At 45.9% G+C, this 25,075-nt stretch overlaps 1 protein-coding gene across 1 annotated transcript in view; it reads left to right on the top strand.

The window, feature by feature from the left end:
- Nucleotides 1–21,323, top strand: part of WNT10B (Wnt family member 10B) — a 104,608-nt gene extending 83,285 nt beyond the window's left edge. The window contains exons 4-5 of the mRNA XM_073663788.1: nucleotides 1,405–1,781; nucleotides 16,564–21,323. Of these exons, the coding sequence (XP_073519889.1) occupies nucleotides 1,405–1,781; nucleotides 16,564–17,022 (836 nt within the window). The 3' untranslated portion in view covers nucleotides 17,023–21,323. The remainder of the gene's footprint in view (nucleotides 1–1,404; nucleotides 1,782–16,563) is intronic.
- The last annotated feature ends 3,752 nt before the right edge of the window (nucleotides 21,324–25,075 follow it).

Here is a 25,075-nt window from a genome sequence, read left to right as displayed (position 1 = left end):
CCAGTGCCTCTTCTGATTAGTAGGCCTAGAGTGATGTCACCATTGCTGCGCAATACACACATAATGTTGTGCCGGCCTACTAAGAAGGGATGTCAGCAGTTAGGAGCAGATTGCAGGACTCTGGTGACCACTGGACCATGGTCCTGCAAACTTTTTGCTATACTCTACCACTAAAGTATCAAACCTAAAACATTTTTGCTAATATTTAAAATGTTTCTTTTTAGACAATTTCCTATAATTCTAACATGAACCTCAGTGCAAACAGTAAAGAAAAGTTGGAGTGCTTTAGAATAGTCTCCCAAGACCTTGACATTTTTGGTGGATCTAAACTCTATTGTTGAGGGAGGGCAATAACCCTTCACGGTTGACCAAGTGAGTGTCAAATTATTATGTTGATTGCAATCCACAGAAAACCAAACGGAAACAATGTTCTGTATTGGGAGGATTCAAACAATCTCTGATCCCCTTTATTTTGCTTAGCATTTTATATTGTTTTGAGTATTTTAATAGCCAATCAACTCTGCAGCCATACTACAGTACTATAGGCTAACTAATGTTAGTACAATTATTACGGAAACACATATATAAGGTCAAACCTGGCCTACACAAGTTAGATAACAGAGTGTCTGACAAAATGTTCTCTTGAGAAAAAGTTAGTGTGAGAGAAGTTCCATGGGAAGAGAAAGAAAGAATGTATGTTATGCAAGGAGTGATAATAACATGATTTTAAAGCAAGCAGACAAAATGGAGTTGCTCTAGCATGAGTATCAATATGTCCTTTACACTATGACTGGCTTTACGATAAAAACGTTGACCTCAGTTCATTAGGAATGGCTTTTCCAGTCATTATAAGAGCTGTGCAGAAATGAGATGTGCTGAATTTATTATGAGGTGCAGGCTACTCAATGAATTCATCAGATTTTATTACTAATGCGGTCCGCCTCACCAGAAATGTTGCTCAAATCAGTTTGCACTGTTGATGAATTTGATGGGCGGGCGTAGCAATGCCTTGTTTGCTCCAACTCTGCCCATTTGGGCTGAGCTGCTTCAAACAGGCTTGAAATTGGCAAAAGTAGCAAAATGATTGCACAACTCCGCTTTACACAAATGTTTGAGACTTTTCAAAGTATTTTATGACAGTTTTCTGCCGAAAACACTTTCATGAATCGCCCCCATTTTTTCCTCTTTTCTCTGCCCAGTTAAAAAGGACCTGCAAACTGTTTTTCTTGGTCCCTGACAACTTTAATAGAAGACTGTTCATGGGGCAGATCACTTGTTATGTACAGACACATGTTTTTCATAATGTTAGGTCAACTGATGTCAACAAGAACATTTCCATCTCTTATAACCTCTCAACAGTCTCAGTCTACATGATTTTTGTTAATTTTTTGTTTTCTCCACTAGGTTTTCGGGAGAGCGCCTTTGCCTTCTCTTTGCTAGCAGCTGGAGTTATGCATTCAGTAGCCACAGCTTGCAGTCTGGGCAAACTGCAAGGTTGTGGATGTGAATGGAAACGGAAGGGAACTGAGGAGAAGATACGTTTAAAGTTGAACCAGCTGCAGCTTCAAGCTTTATCTAAGGTAAGGGGTCTCCCCAGAGACTTGACTCCACTGCTTAGGGAGACCCCTGAGCCCAGCCCCCAGGATACTTGGGAATGGGGAGGCTGCAAGCATGAGCTGGAATTTGGAGAGAAATTTTCCAGGGATTTTCTTGACTCCAGGGAGTCACCAAGGGATATTCAAGCACGAATGAGGATACATAATAACCGTGTGGGCAGACAGGTAATGAATAATAAATTACTATTCATGTACTGTATACAAATATTCACTAATTCACTATAAAGACAAAAGTTTGGGGTTACCTACACATTACACAGGAACTTTTAGAACATCCCATTCTAAAATCATAGGTAATTATATTAAGTTGTTCCCCCTCCTACAGCTTCCACTCATCTGGGAAGGCTGTCTAGAAAAAGGAGAATATTTGTGAAGTCAGACACTGATGTTGGACGCGAGACCCTGGCTTACAATCTTTATTGTAGTTCACCCTAGAGGTGTTTGATGGGTTTGAGGTCAGGGCTCTATGCAAGCAAGTCAATTTTTTCCTCACTGTAGTCATCCAATTATGCCTTCATGGATCTTGCTTTGCGCATAGGGGCACATCCATGCTGGAACAGAAAAAGACTTGGCCCAAACTTTTTCACAAACTTGGAAGCTACAATTGTTCAAAACGTGAAAAAAGTCATTACGATTGCCCTTCACTAGAACTAAGGGGCATAGACCAACCGTTGAAAAATAACCCCATCGTGTGGGCAAATCCACCAAACGTTACAGTTGGCACAGTGCAGTCAGGCAAGTAATGTTTTCCTGGGCAAACCCAGTCTCATCCATCAGACCACCAGACAGAGAACGCATTTCCACTTCTCCAGAGTGTGGCGGCTTTATATCACTCCATTCAACGCTTGGCATTGTGCTTGGTGATTTAAGGCTTGGATGCAGCTGCTCGTCCATAGAAACCCATGCCATGCAGCTCCTGATGCAAAAGTTTTTTTGCTGATGTTAAATCCAGAGAAGGTTTGAAACTCAGCAGAGACCACAGAGCGCTGGCGAACTTTATGCACTATGCACCTCAGTACTCGGTGATACCACTGGGTAACTTCACATGGTCTTCCATTTCTTGACTAAGTTGTTCTAGTTCCTAAATGCTTCTACTATGTAATAATTACACTTAAAACTTAGATTTGCATACAGAGCACAAAAAGGAAGAGTAGGTATTACGGGTCCGGGTGGTGGAACCTGTGTGCTTTGGTGCAAGGTGGGACCAGAGGGGCGTAACTAAGTGCCTACTCGGACCGACCCAGGTCACACGGCGGCTTAGTCGACTCCGTGAACCAGGGAGGGACCGGGCAGGTGAAACAGGTGCCACTCTGGGACCGACCTTGTGTGAGAGCAGGTGACTCCCACGGGTCAGATGACAGGAGCTGACCGGTACAGCGGATGAGCATGGCAGGAAGGCTGGCGGGTGGTCCGGGTAGATAAGCAGGCAGGTACCGCAGATATCCAGACAGGTGCTCCGGGTAGGCAAGCTGGCGGGCACAGCAGGTAACTGGCAGGTGCTCCAGGTAGGCAGGCTGGCGGGCACGGCAGGTTACTGGCAGGAGCTCCAGGTAGGCAAGCTGAGGGGCACAGCAGGTAACTGGCAGGTGCTCCAGGTAGGTAGGCTGGCGGGCATGGTAGGTAACTGGCAGGTGCTCCAGGTAGGCAGGCTGGCGGGCATGGCTAGACAGACTGGCAGGCTGGACTGTTAGACAGACTGGCAGGCTGGACTGTAAGACAGGTTGGCTGGCTGGACTGTTAGACAGACTGGCGGGCAGGACTGACAGGCAGCGGGACTTGAGGGCTGGGGAAAGTGTTAGCTCACAAACCAACAACCTTGCACAGGCACCTCCATTTTGGAGGAGGTGCCTTATATAGGAGAAGTCCTCCGGCCATTGGCCGGGGACTCTTTAGGACGGCGCGCGCGGCCTCTTTAAGAGGGAGGGAGTGCACGCGCGCCCTAAGCCCAGTGCCCGGGAAGCTGTGCGTGCCACAGCAGCAGCTGGGGAGCAGGAAGACGCCGGACCGAGACCGCGGCGGTGAGGGGAACGGCATCTCTGCCCAGCAGGAGGCAGAGACGCCGATGCTACAGTAGGCATGACAGATATGTACATCATGCTCATTGCACAGTACAGCTTCTGTACTGATACGATCAGCTGCATGAGCAAAAATGATATACCCAGCCAGGTTTCTGCTATAATTGCTAGGAATGATGGTCTCAGTGATCCTAGCAGTTTATCCTCTCATATGCTACTGAAAAAAATAACAGTAACACATGAAGAGATAGGATAGTGACAGGATAGTGTAATGCACAGCACAACTGAGGTAGTGCTGTATATTACTAAAGCAATCATATGTTCGCATAATCAATTCTCCTTGATGAACTAATAGATAATGGAAAAAAATGGAAATGTTTAAACTCAAAAGAGTAAAAACACCTTTCCCAAAATCCCAGTTTTTCCAATAAAAAAAATGTTTTAATCTTGAAACCAAATAAATGCAGCTTAAAAATGTCTCATAGTTATCACCGGATCTGTAACAACATGTACCATAACACTGTATCATTTTGGGGATTTCTACTGTTTTGGAAGCTTAGGGGCTCTAGAATTGGTCCCCACAAATTACTCAAGTAAACATTGCTCCCTAAAAACGAAATGGCACTTCCGAGCCCTACGGTATGCCCAAAGAGACGTGTATCAACACATATAGGGTATTGCCATACTTAGAAGAAATAGTATAATAATTTACGTGCTTTTTTTTCTATTGCCATGGTAAAGATTAAACATTTTGATCTAAATCTAATTATTGTTACAAATGTAACTTTTAATTTTCTCACATCCTAATGGTAAAGAAATTGGTAATACACTTATGGGATAAAAATATTCATTTCACACTCAGATGAATTCCTAGAGGAGTGTAGTTTCCAAAATAGGGTCAGGTGATGGGGCTTTCTCCTGTTCTGGCTCTTTGGGCGCTCTACAAGTGGCGCCCATGAGCTATTTCTGCTAAATTTGTGCTCCAAAAACAATTATTCCTTTCTGAACCCTACCGTGTGCACAAATAGTAGTTTCCAACCGCATAGTGGGTATTGCTGCAATCCGAAGAAATTGCTTTACAAATGTTTGGGTTCCTCCTATGTTTGTTTACTCCTATTATTCCTTCTGAAAATTAAACATTTGGGGCTAAAATTATATTTTTGTGGAAAAAACTTAATTTTTCATCTTCATGTCCCAATGTTATAAAATTATGCAAAGCACCTGTGGGTTAAATATGATGACCACACCCTTACATGAATTCTTTGAGTGGTGTCGTTTCCAAAATTGGGTCATTTGTGTGGGGTTATTGCTCTTCTGGCAGTACAAGGGATCTACAAATGCGCCATGTTGCCTGGGAACCATACAAGCATAGTCTGCTTTCCAAAATGGCACGCCTTTCTTTTAGAACTTTATTGTGTGCCCGAACAGTAGCTTTACCCCACAAAAAAAAACTTGTGGAAAAAATAATAATTTTTCATTATTTTTTTATTCCACTTTGCTATTATTCTTGTTAAGCACCTGAAGGGTTAACAAACTTCCTGAATGCAGTTTTAAATACTGTTAACGGTGCCGTTTTTAAAATGGGGTCTTGTTTGGGGGTTTTCTGAAATATAAGACCCTCAAAATCACTGCAAAAGTGAAGTGGTCCCTAAAAAATAGGATTTGTAAATTTCCTTGGAAAAATGAAAAATTACTGCTGAAATGTTAACCCTTTTAAATTCCTGACAAAAAAATAGACTTCAAAATTGATGATGACATAAAGTAGACATTTGGTAAATGTTATTTATTAATTATTTTGTATGGTATGACTATTTGTTTTGAGGGTATAAAAATTCAAAGTGTCAAATTTTGTGTCAAATTTTGGATATTTTCATACATAAATTCAGAGCATATCGACCTAAATTTACTATCCTGAAGTGCAATGCATCACGAAAAAAAAACAATCTCAGAATCACTGGGATATGTTGAAGCAGAGTTATCACCACATAAAGTGACCCTGATCAGAATTGAAAAATTTGGCCTGGCCAGAAAGGTGAAAACAGGCTTCGTTGTGAAGCGGTTAAGCAAAAACGAAAATCCAGAATTATTATTTCTCCACCTCCAAAAAGGTGTAATAAAAAAGTAATCAAAAAGTTATATGTAACCAGGGCCATATTTGGCATTCATGCCGCCCTAGGCACTTTAAGTGGTCATGCCCCCTAGTGATCAGTCAGACTAAGGGTATGTGCACACAGCTTCTTTTTCAGGCAGATCCACTCAGTAACTCGACTGAAAAAAGTGCTAAATATATGCTAAAACCAATGAACTCATACACTCGCTGTTCATATGCTCCGTCTTTTGAGTTTTTTTTAACCGCTTCAGGTTTCCTATGATATGAAGCAGATAAAAGAAGTGACTGGTCCATTATATGGGCAGCTTACTAGTGTATTAAAAAAAAAATGAAACAAAACAGATGAAACTAAAAGATGTCGGAAAAGTCGACCAAAAAGAAATAAAAAATGTTGCTTCAGGACAAAATGACGACTAAGTGTCTTGAAGCGTCTCCTGTCTGAAAAACTCCAGGGATTCGCAGACGTCTAAAAGAAGTTGTGTGCACATACCTGGAAGTGCCCATAACCCTTCAGATAGTAGTTAAAACTCCCATACACATTAGACTAAATTTGGCCAAACCTGACGATATTAAGAGGTTCTGCTGACACTCCAATGTGTATGGGGGTCTCTGACTGATGATTGTCAGGGGAGATAAGAATCCAGCATGTCCGATTTCTGACCGCATATCCTTTTGTTCTCATAAGCTCATAAGTCATAAGCTGCTGCCAGAGATGTCTAACAGCGGCTCTCATAGAGAACACAGGAACGCTCAACAAAGTGAGCGATCCTGTATATGTGAGAGTTGAGTGAGATAGCTGCTAGCCGAAAGATCGGACAGCTGTCTATAGTATGTTGGGTATTAGTCAATTTCTTGTTCAGCTGACAGACATTCAGACAGCTGTATTTTTAGTCCAGCACCCTGACCTTATAATGTTTTAGTATCAAGTGTGATAAATTAAATATTACAACAACTACATGACTACATCACCAGAACCACCATCAGTACATTAATAAATCACTAGACCTATCGTCACTACAGTAAAACATCTCCAGAACCACCGTCAATACAATAAAACATGACCAAAACCACCGTGAGTGCAGTAAAACATGACCAGAACCACCGGCAATACAGTAATACATTACCAGAACTCCAATCAGTACAGTAAACCATCACAAGAACTACCGTCACTGCTGTAAAACATCACCAGAACCACCGTCAATGCAGTATACATCCCCAGAACCATCATCAGTATAGCAATACATCACCAGAACTTCCATCAGTACATGAATACATTGCCAAACTTAGTACAGCAATCAATTGTAGTGTCTGGTCAGCGGCATACAATTGTATCGCATTAACCTACAACTCCCAGTATGTCCTTAGCAATGATAAGGAGATGCTTGAAGTTGCTCTTACCAGTCATCATAAAACTGCGAACCATGCAAGAACCACAGTACTGCTTAGTCCTAGGCAGGAGTTTTATTAAACATTTAAAGAGTAACTTAACTTTTAGAAGATATCTTATATGTTTTAGGTCCATTAATTCTCAGCAGATTGGTGTGGGTGTGAAGTTGGTTCAGAATGGGGAAGGGGCATCATGGGGTGGGACCTGAGACTCCTACCGATTGCTCAAAAGACCTCTTAGAAGTGCACAGCTCAGGAGACAGGACTATGACTTTCTACTCGCTGGATCCACTCTATGCTGTATTAATGCTCTCCTGTGTCCTGAGCTGTGGTCTTCTAGCAGGTCTTTGTTTAGCGACTGGTGGAGACCTCAAAATTGGATGACCCACTAATGGGCATAAAACATAAAAATATCCCAAAAGTTTAGATACTCTTTAAAGCGGATATATCAAGTTTGAAAGTTATTCCCTATTCATGTGATAGGGAATAGCTTCCTGATTACTGGGGGTCCAACCGTCGTGGTTCCCATTGATCCTGAGAACCGGGGATCTGAAAAACCCCGGTTGAATGGAGCAGAAGCATCCGCAATACTGCTACATTCATTCTAATGGGAATGCCAAAGATCAGCAAAGCTCTGCGCTCGGTAATCTCCAGCACACCCATTAAGAATGAATGGAGCGGTAGTACGGATGGTCGACCTCTGCTCCAGATCATGGAAACGCTGGGGATCTGACCACATGTGAATAAGGGATAACTTTTCAACTTGAAACAACTCCTTTAAGGAGCATTAAAGGGGTTGTCCAGTCTAACACTACAAATCTGCAGTCACTCTATGTCATTCTATGTGACTGCAGAGTTGTGAATCCTCCCAGTGCACACATTGCTTGCTGTGAGGATTTTCCGATGTCAGTGACGGGAACCAGGGCCGGCTCCAGGTTTTTGTGGGCCCCGGGCGAAAGAGTCTCTGTGGGCCCCTTTAACACATACCACGCTTCATGATGCACAGATACAGCAGAGAAATATATATATATATATAGTGCAAGGCCAAAGATTTCACTTCTTACATTACATGACCGATATCTATTGTCAATTCCACAACAGCTCAGAAACCGGTGAATCGCTCCATACAGAATAATGGCCCCCATAAAATGCTCCATAAAGAATACTGGCCCCCAAATAATGCTTCATGCAGGATACTGACCCCATACTACGCTCTGTACAGAACACTGGCCCCCTTATAATGCTCCATACAGAATACTGGCCCCAAAATAATGCCCCATGCAGGATACTGGCCCCCATATTACGCTCAGTACAGGATACTGGCCCCCTTATAATGCTCCATACAGAATACTGGCCCCAAAATAATGCCCCATGCAGGATACTGGCCCCCATATTACGCTCTGTAAAGGATACTGTCCCCCTTATAATGCTCCATACAGAATACTGGCCCCAAAATAATGCTCCATGCAGGATACTTGCCCCCATATTATGCTCTGTACAGGATACTGGCCCCCTTATAATGCTCCATACAGAATACTGGCCCCAAATAATGCTCCATGCAGGATGCTGACCCCCATATTACGCTCTGTACAAAATACTGGCCCCCTTATAATGCTCCATACAGAATACTGGCCCCCAAATAATTCTCCATGCAGGATACTGGCCCCCATATTACGCTCTGCACAGGATACTGGCCCCTTTTTTAATGCTCCATACAGAATACTGGCCCCAAAATAATGCCCCATGCAGGCTGTTCCCCCCACATAATGCCCCATGCAGTCTGTTCCCCTACATAATGCCCCATGCAGGCTGTTCCCCCCACATAATGCCCCATACAGGATGTCACCTTTCCCCTCCCTTATAATTCCCCATGCAGGATGTCACCCCCTTATAATGCCCCATGCAGGATGTCACCCCCCTTATAATGCCCCATGCAGGATGTCACCCCCCCCTTATAATGCCCCATGCAGGATGTCACCCCCCCTTATAATTCCCCATGCAAGATGTCACCCCTCTTATAATGCCCCATGCAGGATGTCTTCCCTCATTTAATGCCCCATGCAGGATGTCGCCCCTCATATAATGCCCCATGCAGGATGTCACTCCTCATATAATGCCCCATGCAGGATATCACCTCTCCCCCCATATAATGCCCCATGCAGGATGTCACCCCCCCATATAATGCCCCATGCATGATGTCACCTCTCCCCCCATATAATGCCCCATGCAGGATGTCACCCCCTCTTATAATACCCCATGCAGGATGTCACCCCCTCTTATAATACCTCATTCAGGGTGTCACCCCCTCTTATAATGCCCCATACAGGATGTCACCCCCTCTTATAATACCCCATGCAGGATGTCACCCCCCTCTTATAATGCCCCATGCAGGATGTCACCACCTCTTATAATGCCCCATGCAGGATGTCTTCCCTCATTTAATGCCCCATGCAGGATGTCACCCCTCATATAATGCCCCATGCAGGATGTCACCCCTCATATAATGCCCCATGCAGGATGTCACTTCTCCCCCTATATAATGCCCCATGCAGGATGTCACACCCTCTTATAATACCCCATGCAAGATGTCACCCCCTCTTATAATGCCCCATGCAGGATGTCATCTCTCCCCCCCTTATAATGCCCCATGCAGGATGTCATCTCTCCCCCCCTTATAATGCCCCATGCAGGATGTCATCTCTTCCCTCCTTATAATGCCCCACACCTCCATATACTGTATTAAAAAAAAAAAATCAAATACTCACCTCACTTCTCACCTGCTGCCGCTGCTCAGGACTCCTCACCCGCGCTGGTGTCTTCCCGCTCTGCGCTATTATGGCTCAGGGAAGGGCGCGGTGTAAAGACGTCACCACACCCTTTGACCTGAGATGTCACAGTGCAGCAGCCGCGGAAGAGACCGGAGCTGCTGCAGAGGCACGGGGAGAGGTAAGTATTGTGCCGGGGCCCTGAGCAAGCGGGGGGGAGCGGGCGCTGGCACGGCACCGCTCACGGGTCTCATAGCTTGCAGGGGTCCCCGACAAGCAGTGCATGATGTGAGGATTCACAAATCTGCAGTCACAGAGAGTGACTACAGATTAGCAGTTTTAGGCTAAGTTCCCACGATGCAGAAATGCTGCAGATTTTTTTTTGCATCTCCCTGGCAGGAAAAACGCATGCGGATTTTACATGCGTTTTTCCTGCCAGGTAGAAGCGTTTGTCAAGTGTTTTTGCAAGCATTTCTGCATGCGCGTTATCAAGCGCTTTTCCAAGCGATTTTAGCATCACTTGAAACCGCATGGATTTATATAGTGTGACCAAGATAATAGTTAAAAAAAGAATAAAGATGGTAAAAATTTAAAAAAAAAACACATTATACTCACCTTCTGATGGCCCCCGGTCTTCTTTCCGGTGCGTCGGGTCTCTTGTACGGCTCACGGTGGTGTAAAAGGACCTTCCATGACGTAATTTAGTCATGTGACAGGTCACGGGACTGCCGACGTCAGCGGTCGCGTGACCTGTCACATGACTAAATGACGTCATGGCAGGTCCTTTTACACCATCGCGAGTCACCGGGGAGCCAGGATGCCCCGTACAGGAGACCGGGGGCCATCAGAAGGTAAGTATAATGTATATTTTTTATTTTAAATTCTTTTCTTAAACAGGTACTATGGTACCTGGGTCTGGAGGAGAGTCTCCACTTCTCCAGACCCGGGTACCATCCGCACATTGAATCACTTAATATCCGCATGTGCACATGTAGTCATGCGGATATTAAGCAATTCAATGCAAGTCAATGGCGGCAATTACGCCGCGTGTCCACAAAAATAATGGACATGCTGCGGATTTTTCCGCAATGATTATCATTGGGGACCATGGGGCACGTATTACCAAGCGTTTTTTAAGCGTTTTTGCTGCGGAAATTCCACAGCAAAAATGCTTGAAGAACGCATAGTGGGCACGCAGCCTTAGACCAGGCAACCCCTTTAATACTGCAGCTGATAATGGGAAATTGATTATCGATCTAAACAGGTTATCAATTACCTAATGCACAAGCAAAACGTTCATTCATTGGGTGAAATTAATTTTAAGCTTACTGAAAGGGAGTTTGTCACCCCAAAATGACAATTAGACTGCATAAAGATTTATATAGGGGACGTAGCCTCTATTAAAATAATACCAGGCATATACAGTTAAGCGTAATATTTACTGAAAAAGTTATATTTATTTAATATGCAAATAAAGACACTTCTGTGCACCCTTTGCGTTGCCTAAGCCTTGGTGCACTGTTATGACCTGGCATTTAAAAATTCAAGGGAGCCTCTCACCAGCTTTTCCCCATATAAAGTACGGCCAGCACCTATAAGCCCCGATATACAGTATTCTGGTATGCTGTATGTATGTCCCCAATCCCCTATGCAAGGCAAAAAAAGAGCTTTTATTATACTCACAGACGGTGCGGTCCGGTCTGATGGGCTTCTCTGGTCTTGATCCGGCGCCTCTTCTATTCTTACAATTGTAGCCCTCCTTCTCTGCTTCATGTGGATGACGCATCCAACGTCATCATCACAGTATTCCCCAATCGCGCTCCTGTGCAGGTACACTTCTCTCTGCCATGCCAAGGGCAGAGCAAAGTAGTGTAGTGTGCATGAGCCAAGAAAGGCAAAAGAGAGCTGATGACACGTAGATAAAGCCGGCATATGCGCACTACCAAACTTTGCTTTGCCTTTGGCAGGGCAGAAAGAAGTGCAACTGTACAAAAGCGCGATAGGCGACACCGTGTGGATGACGTGGGACGCGTCATCCACTCGAAGCAGGGAAGGAGAATGGCAAATGTAAGAAGAGAGAAGGTGCCGGATCAAGACCAGAGACGCAAATCGGACCGGACACGCCATCTGTGGGTATAATAAAAGCTAATAATAATTTCCCCTACGCAAAAAAATTACCACACACTGTCTCGTTTACGGTATACGGTCTCCACACTATAAAATATTCCCACCTCACTGTCTTCCCTAGTGAAAGCCACATCACCCTCTCAAACAAAAGCCACCACACTGTCCTTCCCATTATGAATTATACCCAACACACCTTCCTCACTTATGAACTATGATCTCTGATTGTCCCCACTCCATGCAGCCACCTCTTGACTGTCCCCTCATGTTGTCCACACACCATACTGAGTCCCCTGATGCTACCCATTCCCATACTGAGCTTCCTATTTTCCATTCTAAACCCCCCATTCTCCATACTAAGCCCTCCTATTTTCTATACTGAGCCCCCTATTCTCCATGCTGAGCCCCTCCATGCTACCCTATTGTCCATACCGAGCCCCTCCCATGCTACCCCATTCTCCATACTGAGCCCTTGTCATGTTCTCGATACCGAGTCCCCCCATGTTCTCCATACCGAGTCCCCCTTATGTTCTCCATACCAGTTCACCCCATGTTCTCCATACCGGGTCCCCTTTCCATGTTCACCATACAGAACCCTGCTTAAGTTCTCTATTCCGAGTCCCCCCCATTTTTCTCCATACTGAGCTCCCCCATGTTCTCCATACTCAGTCCACCCTCATGTTCTTCAAACTGGTCCCCCTCCGTGTTCCCCATACCAACCTCCCCCTATGTTCTGCATACTGCCCCCCCCCATTTTCTCCATACTGGGTCCATCTCATGTTCTCCATACCAAGCCCCCCATGTTTTCCTTACGGAGCTCCCCCATGTTCTCCATACAGAGCCCCCCATGTTCTCCATACCAAGTACCCCCCATGTTCTCCATATTGAGCCACCACTCCATGTTCTTCATACAGGGTCCCCCCTCCATGTTCTCTATACAGAGCCTCCCCCATGTTCTCCATCCTGAACTCCGCTCATGTTCTCCATACTGAGCTCCCCCCATATTCTCGATACCGAGTCCCCCCTCTATGTTCTCCATACAGAGCCGCCCCATGTTATCCATACCGAGCTGCCCTCATGTTCTCCATACTGAGCTCCCCCATGTTCTCCATACTGAGTCCACCCTCATGTTCTTCAAACTGGTCCCCCTCCATGTTCCCCATACTAACCTCCCCCTATGTTCTGCATACTGCCCCCACCATTTCTCCATACTGGGTCCATCCCATGTTCTCCATACAAAGGGCCCCCCATGTTCTCCATACCAAGCCCCCCATGTTCTCCTTACGGAGCTCCCCCATGTTCTCCATACAGAGCCCCCATGTTCTCCATACCAAGTACCCCCCATGTTCTCCATATCGAGCCACCACTCCATGTTCTTCATACAGGGTCCCCCCTCCATGTTCTCCATACAGAGCCTCCCCCATGTTCTCCATCCTGAACTCCTCTCATGTTCTCCATACTGAGCTCCCCCCATATTCTCCATACCGAGTTCCCCTCTATATTCTCTATACAGAGCCGCCCCATGTTATCCATACCGAGCTCCCCTCATGTCCTCCATACTGAGTCTCCCAGATGTTCTCCATACAGAGCCCCCAATGTTCTCCACACAGAGCCACCCTCATGTTTTGTATACCGAGTCTCCCTCCATGTTCTCCATACTAAACTCCCCCACCTCATGTTCTTCATACTGGGTCCCTCCCATGTTCTTCATTCCGAGCTCCCTCCCATGTTCTCCATATCGGGTTGCCCTCCATGTTCCCCACATCGAGCCCCCCATGTTCTCCATACAGAGCCCCCCATGTTCTCTATACCGAGCATCCCCCAAGTTCTCCATACAGAGCCCCTCCATGTTCTCCATACCGAGCCCCTCCATGTTCTCCATACAGAGCCCCCATGTTCTCCATACAGAGCTCCCCATCATGTGCTCCATACCAAGCCGCCTACCATGTTCTTCTACAGAGTCCCCCCCATATTCTCCATACCGGGTCCCCTCCTTGTTCTCCATACCAAGACACCCCTCCATGTTCTTCATACCGGGTCTCCCATTCATGTTCTCCGTACCGGCTCCCCTTCCATGCTTTCCTTACAGAGCCACTCCATTTTCTCCATTCTGAGCTCCCGTCATGTTCTCCTAACTGTGTCCGCCACCTCATGTTCTTCATACCGGATCCACCTCATGTTCTTCATACCGAGCTCACCCCAATGTTCTCCAGACCAGGTCCTCCCCATGTTCTCCATATTGGATCTCCCACATGTTCTCCATATAGAAGTCCCCCATGTTCCCCATACTGAGCCCCCCATGCTCTCCATACAGAGCTCCCCCCATGTCCTCCATACAGAGCCCCATGTCCTCCATACAGAGCCCCCCCCCATGTTCTCCATACCAAGTCTCCGTCCATGTTCTCTATACTAAACTCCCCCCCATGTTCTCCATACTGAGTCCCCCACCTCATGTTCTTCATACCGGCCCCCCCCCCATGTTCTTCATTCCGAGTTCCCTCCCATGTTCTCCATACTGGGTTGCCCCCCATTCCGAGCTCCCCATGTTCTCCAAACAGAGCCCCCCCATGTTCTCTATACCGACACCCCCCATGTTCTCCATACAGAGCCCTTTCATGTTCTCCATACCGAGCCCCTCCATATTCTCCATACAGAGCCCCCATGTTCTCCATACAGAGCTCCCCCATGTTCTCCATACAGAGCCCCCCATCATGTTGTCCATACCAAGCCCCTATCATGTTCTTCTTCAGAGTCCCCCCCATGTTCTTCATACTGGGTCCCCTCCATGTTCTCCATACCGAGTCACCCCTCCATATTCTTCATACCGGGTCTCCCATTCATGTTCTCCATACCGGCTTCCCCCTCCATGTTTTCCATACAGAGCCACCCCATTTTCTCCATTCTGAGCTCCCCTCATGTTCTCCTTTTCAAGTCCCCACCGTTTTCTCAAAACAGAACCCCCCTCATGTTCCCCATACTGTGTCCGCCACCTCATGTTCTTCAGACCGGGTCCCCCCCATGTTCTCCATACCGAACTCACCCCAATGTTCTCCATATCGGGTCCTCCCCATGTTCTCCATATCGGATCTCCCACCTGTTCTCCATATAGAAGTCCCCATGTTCCCCATACTGAGCTCCCTATTCTCTCCATACAGAGCTCCCCCCATGTTCTCCATACAGAGCCCCCCATGTTCTACATACAGAGCCCCCCTCATGTTCGCCATACTAAGCTCCCCCCATAATCTCCAAACAGAGCCCCTCCATGTTCTCCGTACAGAGCCCCCCATGTTCTCCATACAGATATCCCCATGTTCTCCATACAGAGCCCCCCATGTTCTCCATACTGAGCCCCCTGCCATGTTCTCCATACAGAACTCCCCCCCCCAGAGCTGTATTTTTTTAGACTTGAAAAAGGCCAATTGTGGCCAAAAATGTTGCCTGCTTTGTCTTCCTGTTTTAACTAATATAGAATAAAATTCATGTTTTTACCAAGAACCTACGGTTTTGGTGCCTCAGTTTCTTTGAATTTTCCACGTTGTTTTTGGACCTGGTGGGAGGCCTTGACGAGCTAAGCACAAGTTTGGTCAATCTACTATATGAATCTACTATTGGACTGTGTTAGTTCAGAGTGCCCCCATGTTGTCTATACCGAGCTCCCCCACATATTCTCCATACAGAGCCCACCAAACCCCCATGTTCTCCATACAGGGCCCCCCACATGTTCTCCATACCAATCCCCCCTCATGTTCTCCATACAGTGCCCCCCGTCCGCATCTTCATCTCTGTAAGTGCTTACCTGCTCCAGGCTCTGGCTTGTCCAACGTGCCATTCTACATTGATAGAATTGCTGATTGGACCTCCACTGACCCCAGAAGCATAGAGGTTCATTTGTATTTGTGAATAGATTTTGCAGAAAGATGACGGTTTTGTTAAAGAGTCAGGAGAAGGCGGGAGATATAAAAAAAAAAATCTTTAATTTTGACCCAGGCACTGCCACCCTGCAACCTGCCACCCTAAGCACCAGACCTCTAGTGCTTAGTGGCAAGTACGGGCCTGTATGTAACAGAAAATGGTAGCACTGAAATCGACACCATCACACAAAATAAATCCCTGGTACAGCCCCGTTGATGGAAAATTGTGAAATATATGGCTCTCAGAATATGGTGGCACAAAAAGAAATTATTTTTTTTCAGTGTAGAGATTTTTACCTAGTCTAAATTCAAATGTTCTGCCGAATCTTGTGTTTTTAGTTTGTTCTTGCTCTTGTTCTCATTTCCTCAGATATGGCTTCTTTTTCTATTCCTAAAATATACCCTCACAGAGAAAAGTTTGGGATCCTACCTCTTTGGCTAAAAGAACCTTAAATTTACGTTCAGGGTGCAAAAAGGAAGAGGAGGCACAGAAATAAAATAAAAACATGCCAGATACAGGAGAACAAAGTAATTTAAAACCAACTCTCTATCCTTCGTACTGTATGATAATGCTGTTTGGTAAGCCTACTTATTATTACTTCTTCCTAACATCTACTTTTTGTCTTATCTTTCTAGGCAGTGACAGAAAACATGAAACGAAGGTGTAAGTGTCATGGAACATCAGGAAGTTGCCAGTTTAAAACTTGTTGGCATGTAACTCCTGATTTTCGGACTGTTAGCACGTTACTTCGTGAAAAATTACAACGCGCTGTTTTTGTGAACTCCCGTAATAAGAACAGTGGGGCCTTCCATCCCCGTCTCAACAAGAAGCGACTGGCTCGTGAGCTGGTCTACTTTGAAAAGTCCCCTGACTTCTGTGAGAGAGACCCTTTTGTAGACTCCCCTGGTACTCAAGGAAGGGTATGCAATAAGACAAGCCATCAGATGGACAGCTGTGCCAGTCTTTGCTGTGGACGAGGTCATAATATTTTAATGCAGACACGCCGGGAACGATGCAACTGTCGCTTTCACTGGTGTTGCTATGTTATGTGTGAGGAGTGCCGAGTCACACAGTGGGTCAATGTGTGCAAATGAGGAGTTCTGCAACTTGTTCATATCTTCTCTTCATTGCAATTAATTTATTCCTTCTTAGCACTGACTATGTACAGAATGTATATTTCTGTTTGGGGATCACATAAAACTTGCTATGTGATTCAAAGTAATCTAACATACAGGGGAATACTACCCAAACTGGCACCCCCTGAAGACAATGTCTTACATGCTCTAGACTTCTATACATTCCAGGACACATGCCAGGTGGACAAACAATATAAGTGGATTTTTCATACAGTGATTTAAGGAGACCAGCAAATCCAATGAATCCTTGGATGAAACACTGTGACATCTCATGGACTAGTGGAATTGCAGCATATAGTCATATACTTTCTATAAAAGGAAGAGTAAATAATGAAAGATGTTCTTTTACCAAAAGGTCCAGTTTTGGATTTCTGGATTGTGTAAGTGGTGTGCACTTACTCATATGTCTAACACAGAGACCTCCGGGGGGTTTTATATCATTTGATGGGGTTAGCAAAGGACAGTGAGAGAGGATAAATAATGAGGAGGTTTATTTATTGGAGTTTGTGTTCATCTCTTAAATTAAAGTGTACTTTAGCTTACCTTCGATTCACTGTTTACATCATTACTATAGATTAATGTGATAAAGATGAAAATTGAAAAATAGTATGAAATTGACCAGTGCAGATTATATAGATTATTGGGGACTGAAACAGGGATTCAGCTGATCAGAGTTCTGCTGGGGAAGGTGGGCTGTACATGATATGAAGCAGTCAAAAATCAATGCATTGCTATGTGCAAGCTGCTTATAGTGCTGTAGTATGTGCCAAGATATGATCCCTTCCAAAAAGGCCCCTGGAAAAGGACAATATTTGGGCACTTTGCAGTCCAATAGCTCATCATAATGCACAATTCTTTGGAGGTAGAAATGGGCCCCCCTTATCAGGGGCATAAGGACTGCAACCGGGTCTGTGCGGGTGGGGGCCATGAGGGTGAGCCATCCTCTGATGCAATCAGAAACTTCAACTGAATTTGCATCTTTGGGCACACATCCAGTTGAAGTGTATTGTGGCGCACAGACCCATTGGGTCTGTGAGCGGCAATACACGCTGCCGGCAAATCAGAGGCCAGCAGCTGACGTCGGCGAGCACGTGACATCATGCGCTCCTGTCGCTTACACGCTGAAGTCAGCTGCCGGCTTCAGACGAAGACGCCGCTTGGCGGGAGAGGATGGGAGGTTAGTATAATTGTTTATTTTCTACTACGCATTTATTAACAGCGGCAGAACGGTGAACATATACCAGTATAGGGCCCAGGATAAGGGACATATACCAGGATAAGGGACATATTACCAGCATAGGGCCCAGAATATGGGACATATACCAGGATAAGGGACATATTACCAGCATAGGGCCCAGAATATGGGACATATACCAGGATAAGGGACATATTACCAGCATGGGGCCCAGGATAAGGGACATATACCAGGATAAGGGACATATTACCAGTATAGGACCCAGAATAAGGGACATATACCAGGATAAGGGACATATTACCAGCATGGGGCCCAGGATAAGGGACATATACCAGGATAAGGGCCATATTACCAGTATAGGACCAGAATAAGGGACATATACCAGGATAAGGGACATATTACCAGCATGGGGCCCAGGATAAGGGACATATTACCAGTATAGGGCCCAGGATAAGGGACATATACCAGGATAAGGGACATATTACCAGCAAGGACATATACTAGGATAAGGGACATATTACCAGCATGGGGCCCAGGATAAGGGACATATACCAGGATAAGGGACATAGTACCAGCATGGGGCCCAGGATAAGGGACAATACCAGGATAATGGACATATTACCAGCATGGGGCCCAGGATAAGGGACATATACCAGGATAAGGGACATATTACCAGCATGGGGCCCAGGATAAGGGACATATACCAGGATAATGGACATATTACCAGCATGGGGCCCAGGATAAGGGACATATACCAGGATCAGGGACATATTACCAGCATGGGGCCCAGAATAAGGGACATATACCAGGATAAGGGACATATTACCAGCATGGGGCCCAGGATAAGGGACATAAACCAGGATAAGGGGCATATTACCAGCATGGGGCCCAGGATAATGGACATATACCAGGATAAGGGACATATTACCAGAATAGGGCCCAGGATAAGGGACATATACCAGGATAAGGGACATATTACCAGCATGGGGCCCAGAATAAGGGACATATACCAGGATAAGGGATATATTACCAGCAAGGACATATACCAGGATAATGGACATATTACCAGCATGGGGCCCAGGATAAGGGACATATACCAGGATAAGGGACATATTACCAGCATGGGGCCCAGGATAAGGGACATATACCAGGATAAGGGACATATTACCAGCATGGGGCCCAGGATAAGGGACATATACCAGGATAAGGGACATATTACCAGCATGGGGCCCAGGATAAGGGACATATACCAGGATAATGGACATATTACCAGCATGGGGCCCAGGATAAGGGACATATACCAAGATGAGGGACATATTACCAGCATGGGGCCCAGGATAAGGGACATATACCAGGATAAGGGACATATTACCAGTATGGGGCCCAGGATAAGGGACATATACCAGGATAAGGGGCATATTACCAGCATGGTTCCCAGGATAATGGACATTTACCAGGATAAGGGACATATTACCAGCATGGGGCCTAGGATAAGGGACATATTACCAGGATAAGGGAAATATTGCCAGGATGGGCCCCAGGATTAGGGACATACAGTATCTACCAGGATGGGGGATATATATACCAGGATGGATCCCATGATAAGGGGCATACAGTATATACCTACAAATCTTGCACAGGGCCCATCGGATTCTAGTAACACCACTGTCCCTTATGACTTGGCCCCTGTGTGGCTGCACAGCTTGCACCAATTGTATGTACACCCCTGTCCCCTTCAGTGATAATGAAGGAGAAAATGGTTTGCATTATCAATTTAAATGTTAGAGAAAAAAGCAACAGGGGATTGTCCATCCAATAGCTATCATGCTAAATGAAGGGAATGGTGGGCCATGCTTTCACCAATAAGAATTCTTGCAGGTCATGCTAATAGGTCTCAAAGAGATAAACTTTGGCCTTAGTTATACTTCAATATTTTATCTTATTTTTAATTAATAGAAACGAATAACAAATATAACTTTTCTTTTTCTTAAATTTACTCATGGCCTTGGCTTTAAAAAAAATTAAAAAGAAAGATCAGCTTTCTTCATTACACACCAGACAGCACCACCTTCTTCTTCTTGATACAAAGCTCGGCGGTCCATGTTTGGCTGACTGAGGGTAGAGTAATGAAGAAAGCTTACATATTCCTAATGCATCTAGACATCCCTAAAGTACTTCAAGTCTTATTAGCATATACTTTAAAGGGGTTGTCTGAAACCTAACTTGATTCACTATATATTTAATTTAAAAAATGAAGCACTTTTCTAATATACATCAAGCAGGGACAGTATACTGAGCATGCATTGGAATTGACAACTGGCATATCCTCAGTATAGCAGAGAATAGCCCTGCTCCAAAAAGGGTCATCCCTGATGACTGTCTGTTTTAGGGTGGGGACAGCAACTGTGGCAGTGACAGCAGAGCCATCCCCTGGTGATGTCTCGTTTGAGAATCTCCAGTGCATGCTGGAAGACTCAGACAAAATGTCATCGGATGTAAGAAGAAAAAAACAATGAAGACTCAGTTACTCATTAAAGAAAATTTATGGAGTTGTAGGTAGAACCATCAAAAGTACTGCATAATTGATAACATATTTCTGTACTTTGAAGGGGTATAGCAGCAAAAAGAATTTACCACTTATCTACTGGATGCTTGATAAATGTTAGATAAGTAGGATCAGACCTTTATAAGTGATTGCTACAGAAGTAGACCCAAGTTCTCTGCCGCCTACTTTATCCCAAGCTGAAATTCAACTCATCCCCAATCTGATCCAGCTTTTTCCTTTTCCAGGGCTAAAGTCTCTTGCAACCCAACTCTTCTTGGCTCCCCACTTAGGACACCCTCCCACAGGGATTAAGCCACTCACAATCCACACAGACCTCTAAGAGCTGACCTCCCTAAGGTTGAAGATGCTGTCAGACGACAATACCTGGATGACTCTTCCTCTTACAGGGCTGAAGGTACTCTGAGCCTTCATCACTTCAGTGACAAAACTCCAGCTTTGTTTCATGGCACCATACGTGCACCTAAACTTTGGAATCCTAATAAAGCTCTAGGAACACCACTGTGTAGTGTTTTCTTATACACACCATCACTGGCTCCAGCTATCTGCCCGCAAACAAACTCTCCAAGATGGACAAGGTGCTCAAGCATTCAGCCCACCAACAGGATGGAAAAGCTCAAGCCTAACCAATGCCATAAACAGGTTTTCCAGTCACCACATTCAATCCAACTAAATTCTCTTTTTTGGTACCAAACCTCTGCTATAAGCTCACAGATCTTTACACCACACGGCTGAAATGCACTGCAATCAGTCACATCACATGCCTCTAGGGTCTCAAGAGAAATAATATTTGCTAACTTGTTAAAAGACTAGAGTTCTGAATGCCCTATTTAACAGAGTGAACAGTCAATCTCACAAATCGTAGCCCATTGTACTTATTATCTCTTGCCTCCCTTGCCAAAGTCTCAAAGTCTCCTCAGGTGTCCTGCATGGGAGCTAAGCTTGAGATCACAAACATTTCACAATTAGGATTCTTTTGACAGGTGCTTTTAAGATTCCTCTTCCAACAGGACCGTCTATGGAATCACTATGTTTTAGGATTAACTGTCTCTAACTGGGTACATGTACCTCCCATAGCTTTAGTCATACTCTGGCCCTATTTCCTATAGCAGACCCTTATCTTCTGGTTCCTGCTACATCAGTCATATTATGGTAACAATAAATAATATAGTATAGTCTTTATGCTGTTGAAAAATATACGTCACTTCAGTGGTGTGCTGCGTTGCTCAAGTATGGATGTTGCAGTGAAAATAGAGTTTGTTTATTTGGCAATCACTTGGTTAAACCTTTTCAGTCCCACAATTTGGACCTTCGTCACAACTGATTGCCTCTAGTAACTGGGTGTTGCAGAGTGTAGCGCTTGGACATGCGACCCACGCCGCTGCTGTATCGCGCTGTATCGTGCTGTATTGCGCGATACAGCAGCAAAGTGCGTCTTATATCAATGCAGATATCCAGCAGGCACTCTGGTAAAACTGTCTCTTATGAGAATTGCTCCAGGAAAGTAAGTGGAAGAATTAGCTCTGCTGCAGAGGATAAGTTCTTAACAGTTACCAGCTTCAGAAACTGCAACTTGACAGGACCTCAGATAACAGAGCTCATAAATGATGTACAGACATCAAGTAGCAGACATATCTCAAAATCAAGTGTCCAGAGGAGATACGAGAAGCAGGCTATTATGGTAAAAGTCATATTCATGGAAATAACAGCTAACCACAGACCAGTAATAAACCTAATGCCTTTTTACATGAGGACAGAACAAACATTTTGTCTAACTATTTTCTCCTTATAGAAACCATTTTTTCAGATATATATCAAAATTGTATAATTGAAAACCTTGCCTTGTTGCCCATAGTCTCCAATCACAGTGTAGTTTTTTTGTGTTCCAGAGCAATTTTAGAAAAAAAAACTGAGTTCCGATTGGTTGTTATGGGTAACAAATGTACCGTAAATTTTTTATTGCAAAGTTTTGATAAATAAGGGTCCAAACTTTCCAGAACATAAAGGATAAAATTCTGACCTTTCCTTATGTACTTTCTGTATTAATTCCTAATGATCTCAAGGTTTAGTCTTAGAATGGGAACTCTAAAATGTAACGGGTCTGGGAGGTGGAACCTCTGAGCAACGATACAAAGGGGCAGTCCTTGTAAGGAAGCGGGTGGCTCCCAGGGTAGGCGGGCAGGTAGTCACGGCAAGTGACGGGGACAGTCTCTGGGTAGAAGGGCAGGAGGTCACGGCAAGTGACGGGGACAGTCTCTGGGTAGAAGAGCAGGAGGTCACGGCAAGTGACGGGGACAGTCTCTTGACAGGCGGGTGGTCACGGCAAGTGACGGCTAAGCCTCCAGATAGGCTAGCAGGCGGGTAGCAGGTAGACGCTCCCAGGTGAGCGGGCAAGAGTCTCTGGACAGGCAGGTGGTCACAGCAAGTGATGGCTAAGCCTCCAGGTAGACTAGCAGGCAGGTAGCAGGTGGATGCTCCCAGGTGAGCGGGCAAGAGTCTCTGGACAGGCAGGTGGTCACAGCAGGTGACGGCAGAGCCTCCAGGTAGGCTAGCAGGCAGGTAGCAGGTGGACGCTCCCAGGTGGGCGGGTAAGAGTCTCTGGACAGGCAGGTGGTCACAGCACGTGACGGCAGAGCCTCCAGGTAGGCTAGCAGGCAGGTAGCAGGCGGACGCTCCCAGGTGAGCGGGTAAGAGTCTCTGGACAGGCAAGTGGTCACAGCACGTGACGGCAGAGCCTCCAGGTAGGCTAGCAGGCAGGTAGCAGATGAGCGATCCCAGGTGAGCGGGTAAGAGTCTCTGGACAGGCAGGTGGTCACAGCACGTGACGGCAGAGCCTCCAGGTAGGCTAGCAGGCAGGTAGCAGATGAGCGCTCCCAGGTGAGCGGGCAATCAGATCCATAGACAGACTGGCAGGACTGGTAGGCAGACTGTCGGACCGCAGGAATGCAAGTAGATAGACAAGTAACAGGCAGGTATCAAGCAGGATTCTGGCAGGTAACTGGCAGGTATCTGGTAACGGGACCTGAGGGCTGAAGCAGAGTGATAGGCTATGCAACAACATTGCTCGGGCACCTCCATTTTGGAGGAGGTGCCTTATATATGGTGAGGTCCTCCGGCCATTGGCCGGGGACTCCTTAGGACGGCGCGTGCGGCCCCTTTAAGAGAGGGGGAGCGCGCGCGCGCGCGCCCTAAGCACAGTGGCCGGGAAGCAGCGCGCGCTGCCAGCAGAGCGGGAGGAAGACACCGGGCACGGAGCGGAGAGGTGAGGGGAACAGCGTCCCTGCCTAGCAGGAGGCAGGGACGCCGACGCTACAGTACCCCCCCCCCCCTTTAGGCCCCCCATTTTTTAGGCCAGACAGAAATTTATCAAGGATGAGAGGGGCATGGATGTTCTCCCGGGGCTCCCATGTTCTCTCCTCAGGACCAAACCCCTTCCAATCCACTAGAAAAAAGGTCTTTCCTCTTACCCTTTTGGTGGCCAGAATGTTCTCTACCTCAAACTCGTTTTCAGCGGAAACCGGAGCAGGAGGTGTACCTGTAGACTTGGAAAAAGAGTTAAGTACCACATGGAAGGAGTTAGGGATCCGCAAGTTGGTCGGGAGTTTCAATTTATAGGCCACTGGGTTGATTTGTTTGATAACTTCCAGTGGGCCGATGAACCGAGGCCCTAACTTGTAGGAAGGAATCTTGAGCCGGACATACTTGGACGAGAGCCAGACTTTATCTCCAGGACGGAATTGTGGAGAATCCAGGCGTTTTTTGTCAGCGTGTCTTTTCATCCGCTCGGACGACTGAAGGAGTGCGGATCGGGTACTCTCCCAAATGGAGGAGAATTCGCTAACGAGAGATTCCACAGCCGGTTTGTCCACCGAGGTGGAGACGGGAAATGGGATCCGAGGATGCTGACCGAAGACTACAAAAAACGGGGATTTGGAGGAAGATTCGCTCTCGTGATTATTGTAGGAGAACTCGGCCCATGGTAGGAGATCCACCCAGTCCGAATTGTGGGCATTAACGAAGTGCCGGAGGTAACTGGTCAGGATCTGATTGATCCGCTCCACTTGACCATTGGACTGTGGGTGGTAGGCGGAGGAAAAGTCCAGGGTGACGTCCAGCAGCTTACATGTGGCTCTCCAGAAGCGTGAGGTGAACTGAACCCCACGATCCGACACGATGTGGAGGGGCAGGCCATGGAGACGGAAGATGTGGCGGATAAAGTCTTTAGCCAGCTCGGGTGCAGACGGGAGGCCCGG

This window comes from Phyllobates terribilis, unplaced genomic scaffold, assembly GCF_046119375.1.
Source record: "Phyllobates terribilis strain yellow unplaced genomic scaffold, ASM4611937v1 Scaffold_2__4_contigs__length_985480577, whole genome shotgun sequence".
In the NCBI taxonomy this organism is placed as follows: Eukaryota; Metazoa; Chordata; class Amphibia; order Anura; family Dendrobatidae; genus Phyllobates; species Phyllobates terribilis.
Note: the sequence above shows the minus strand (reverse complement) of the source record. Positions and strands in the feature narration are given on the sequence as shown.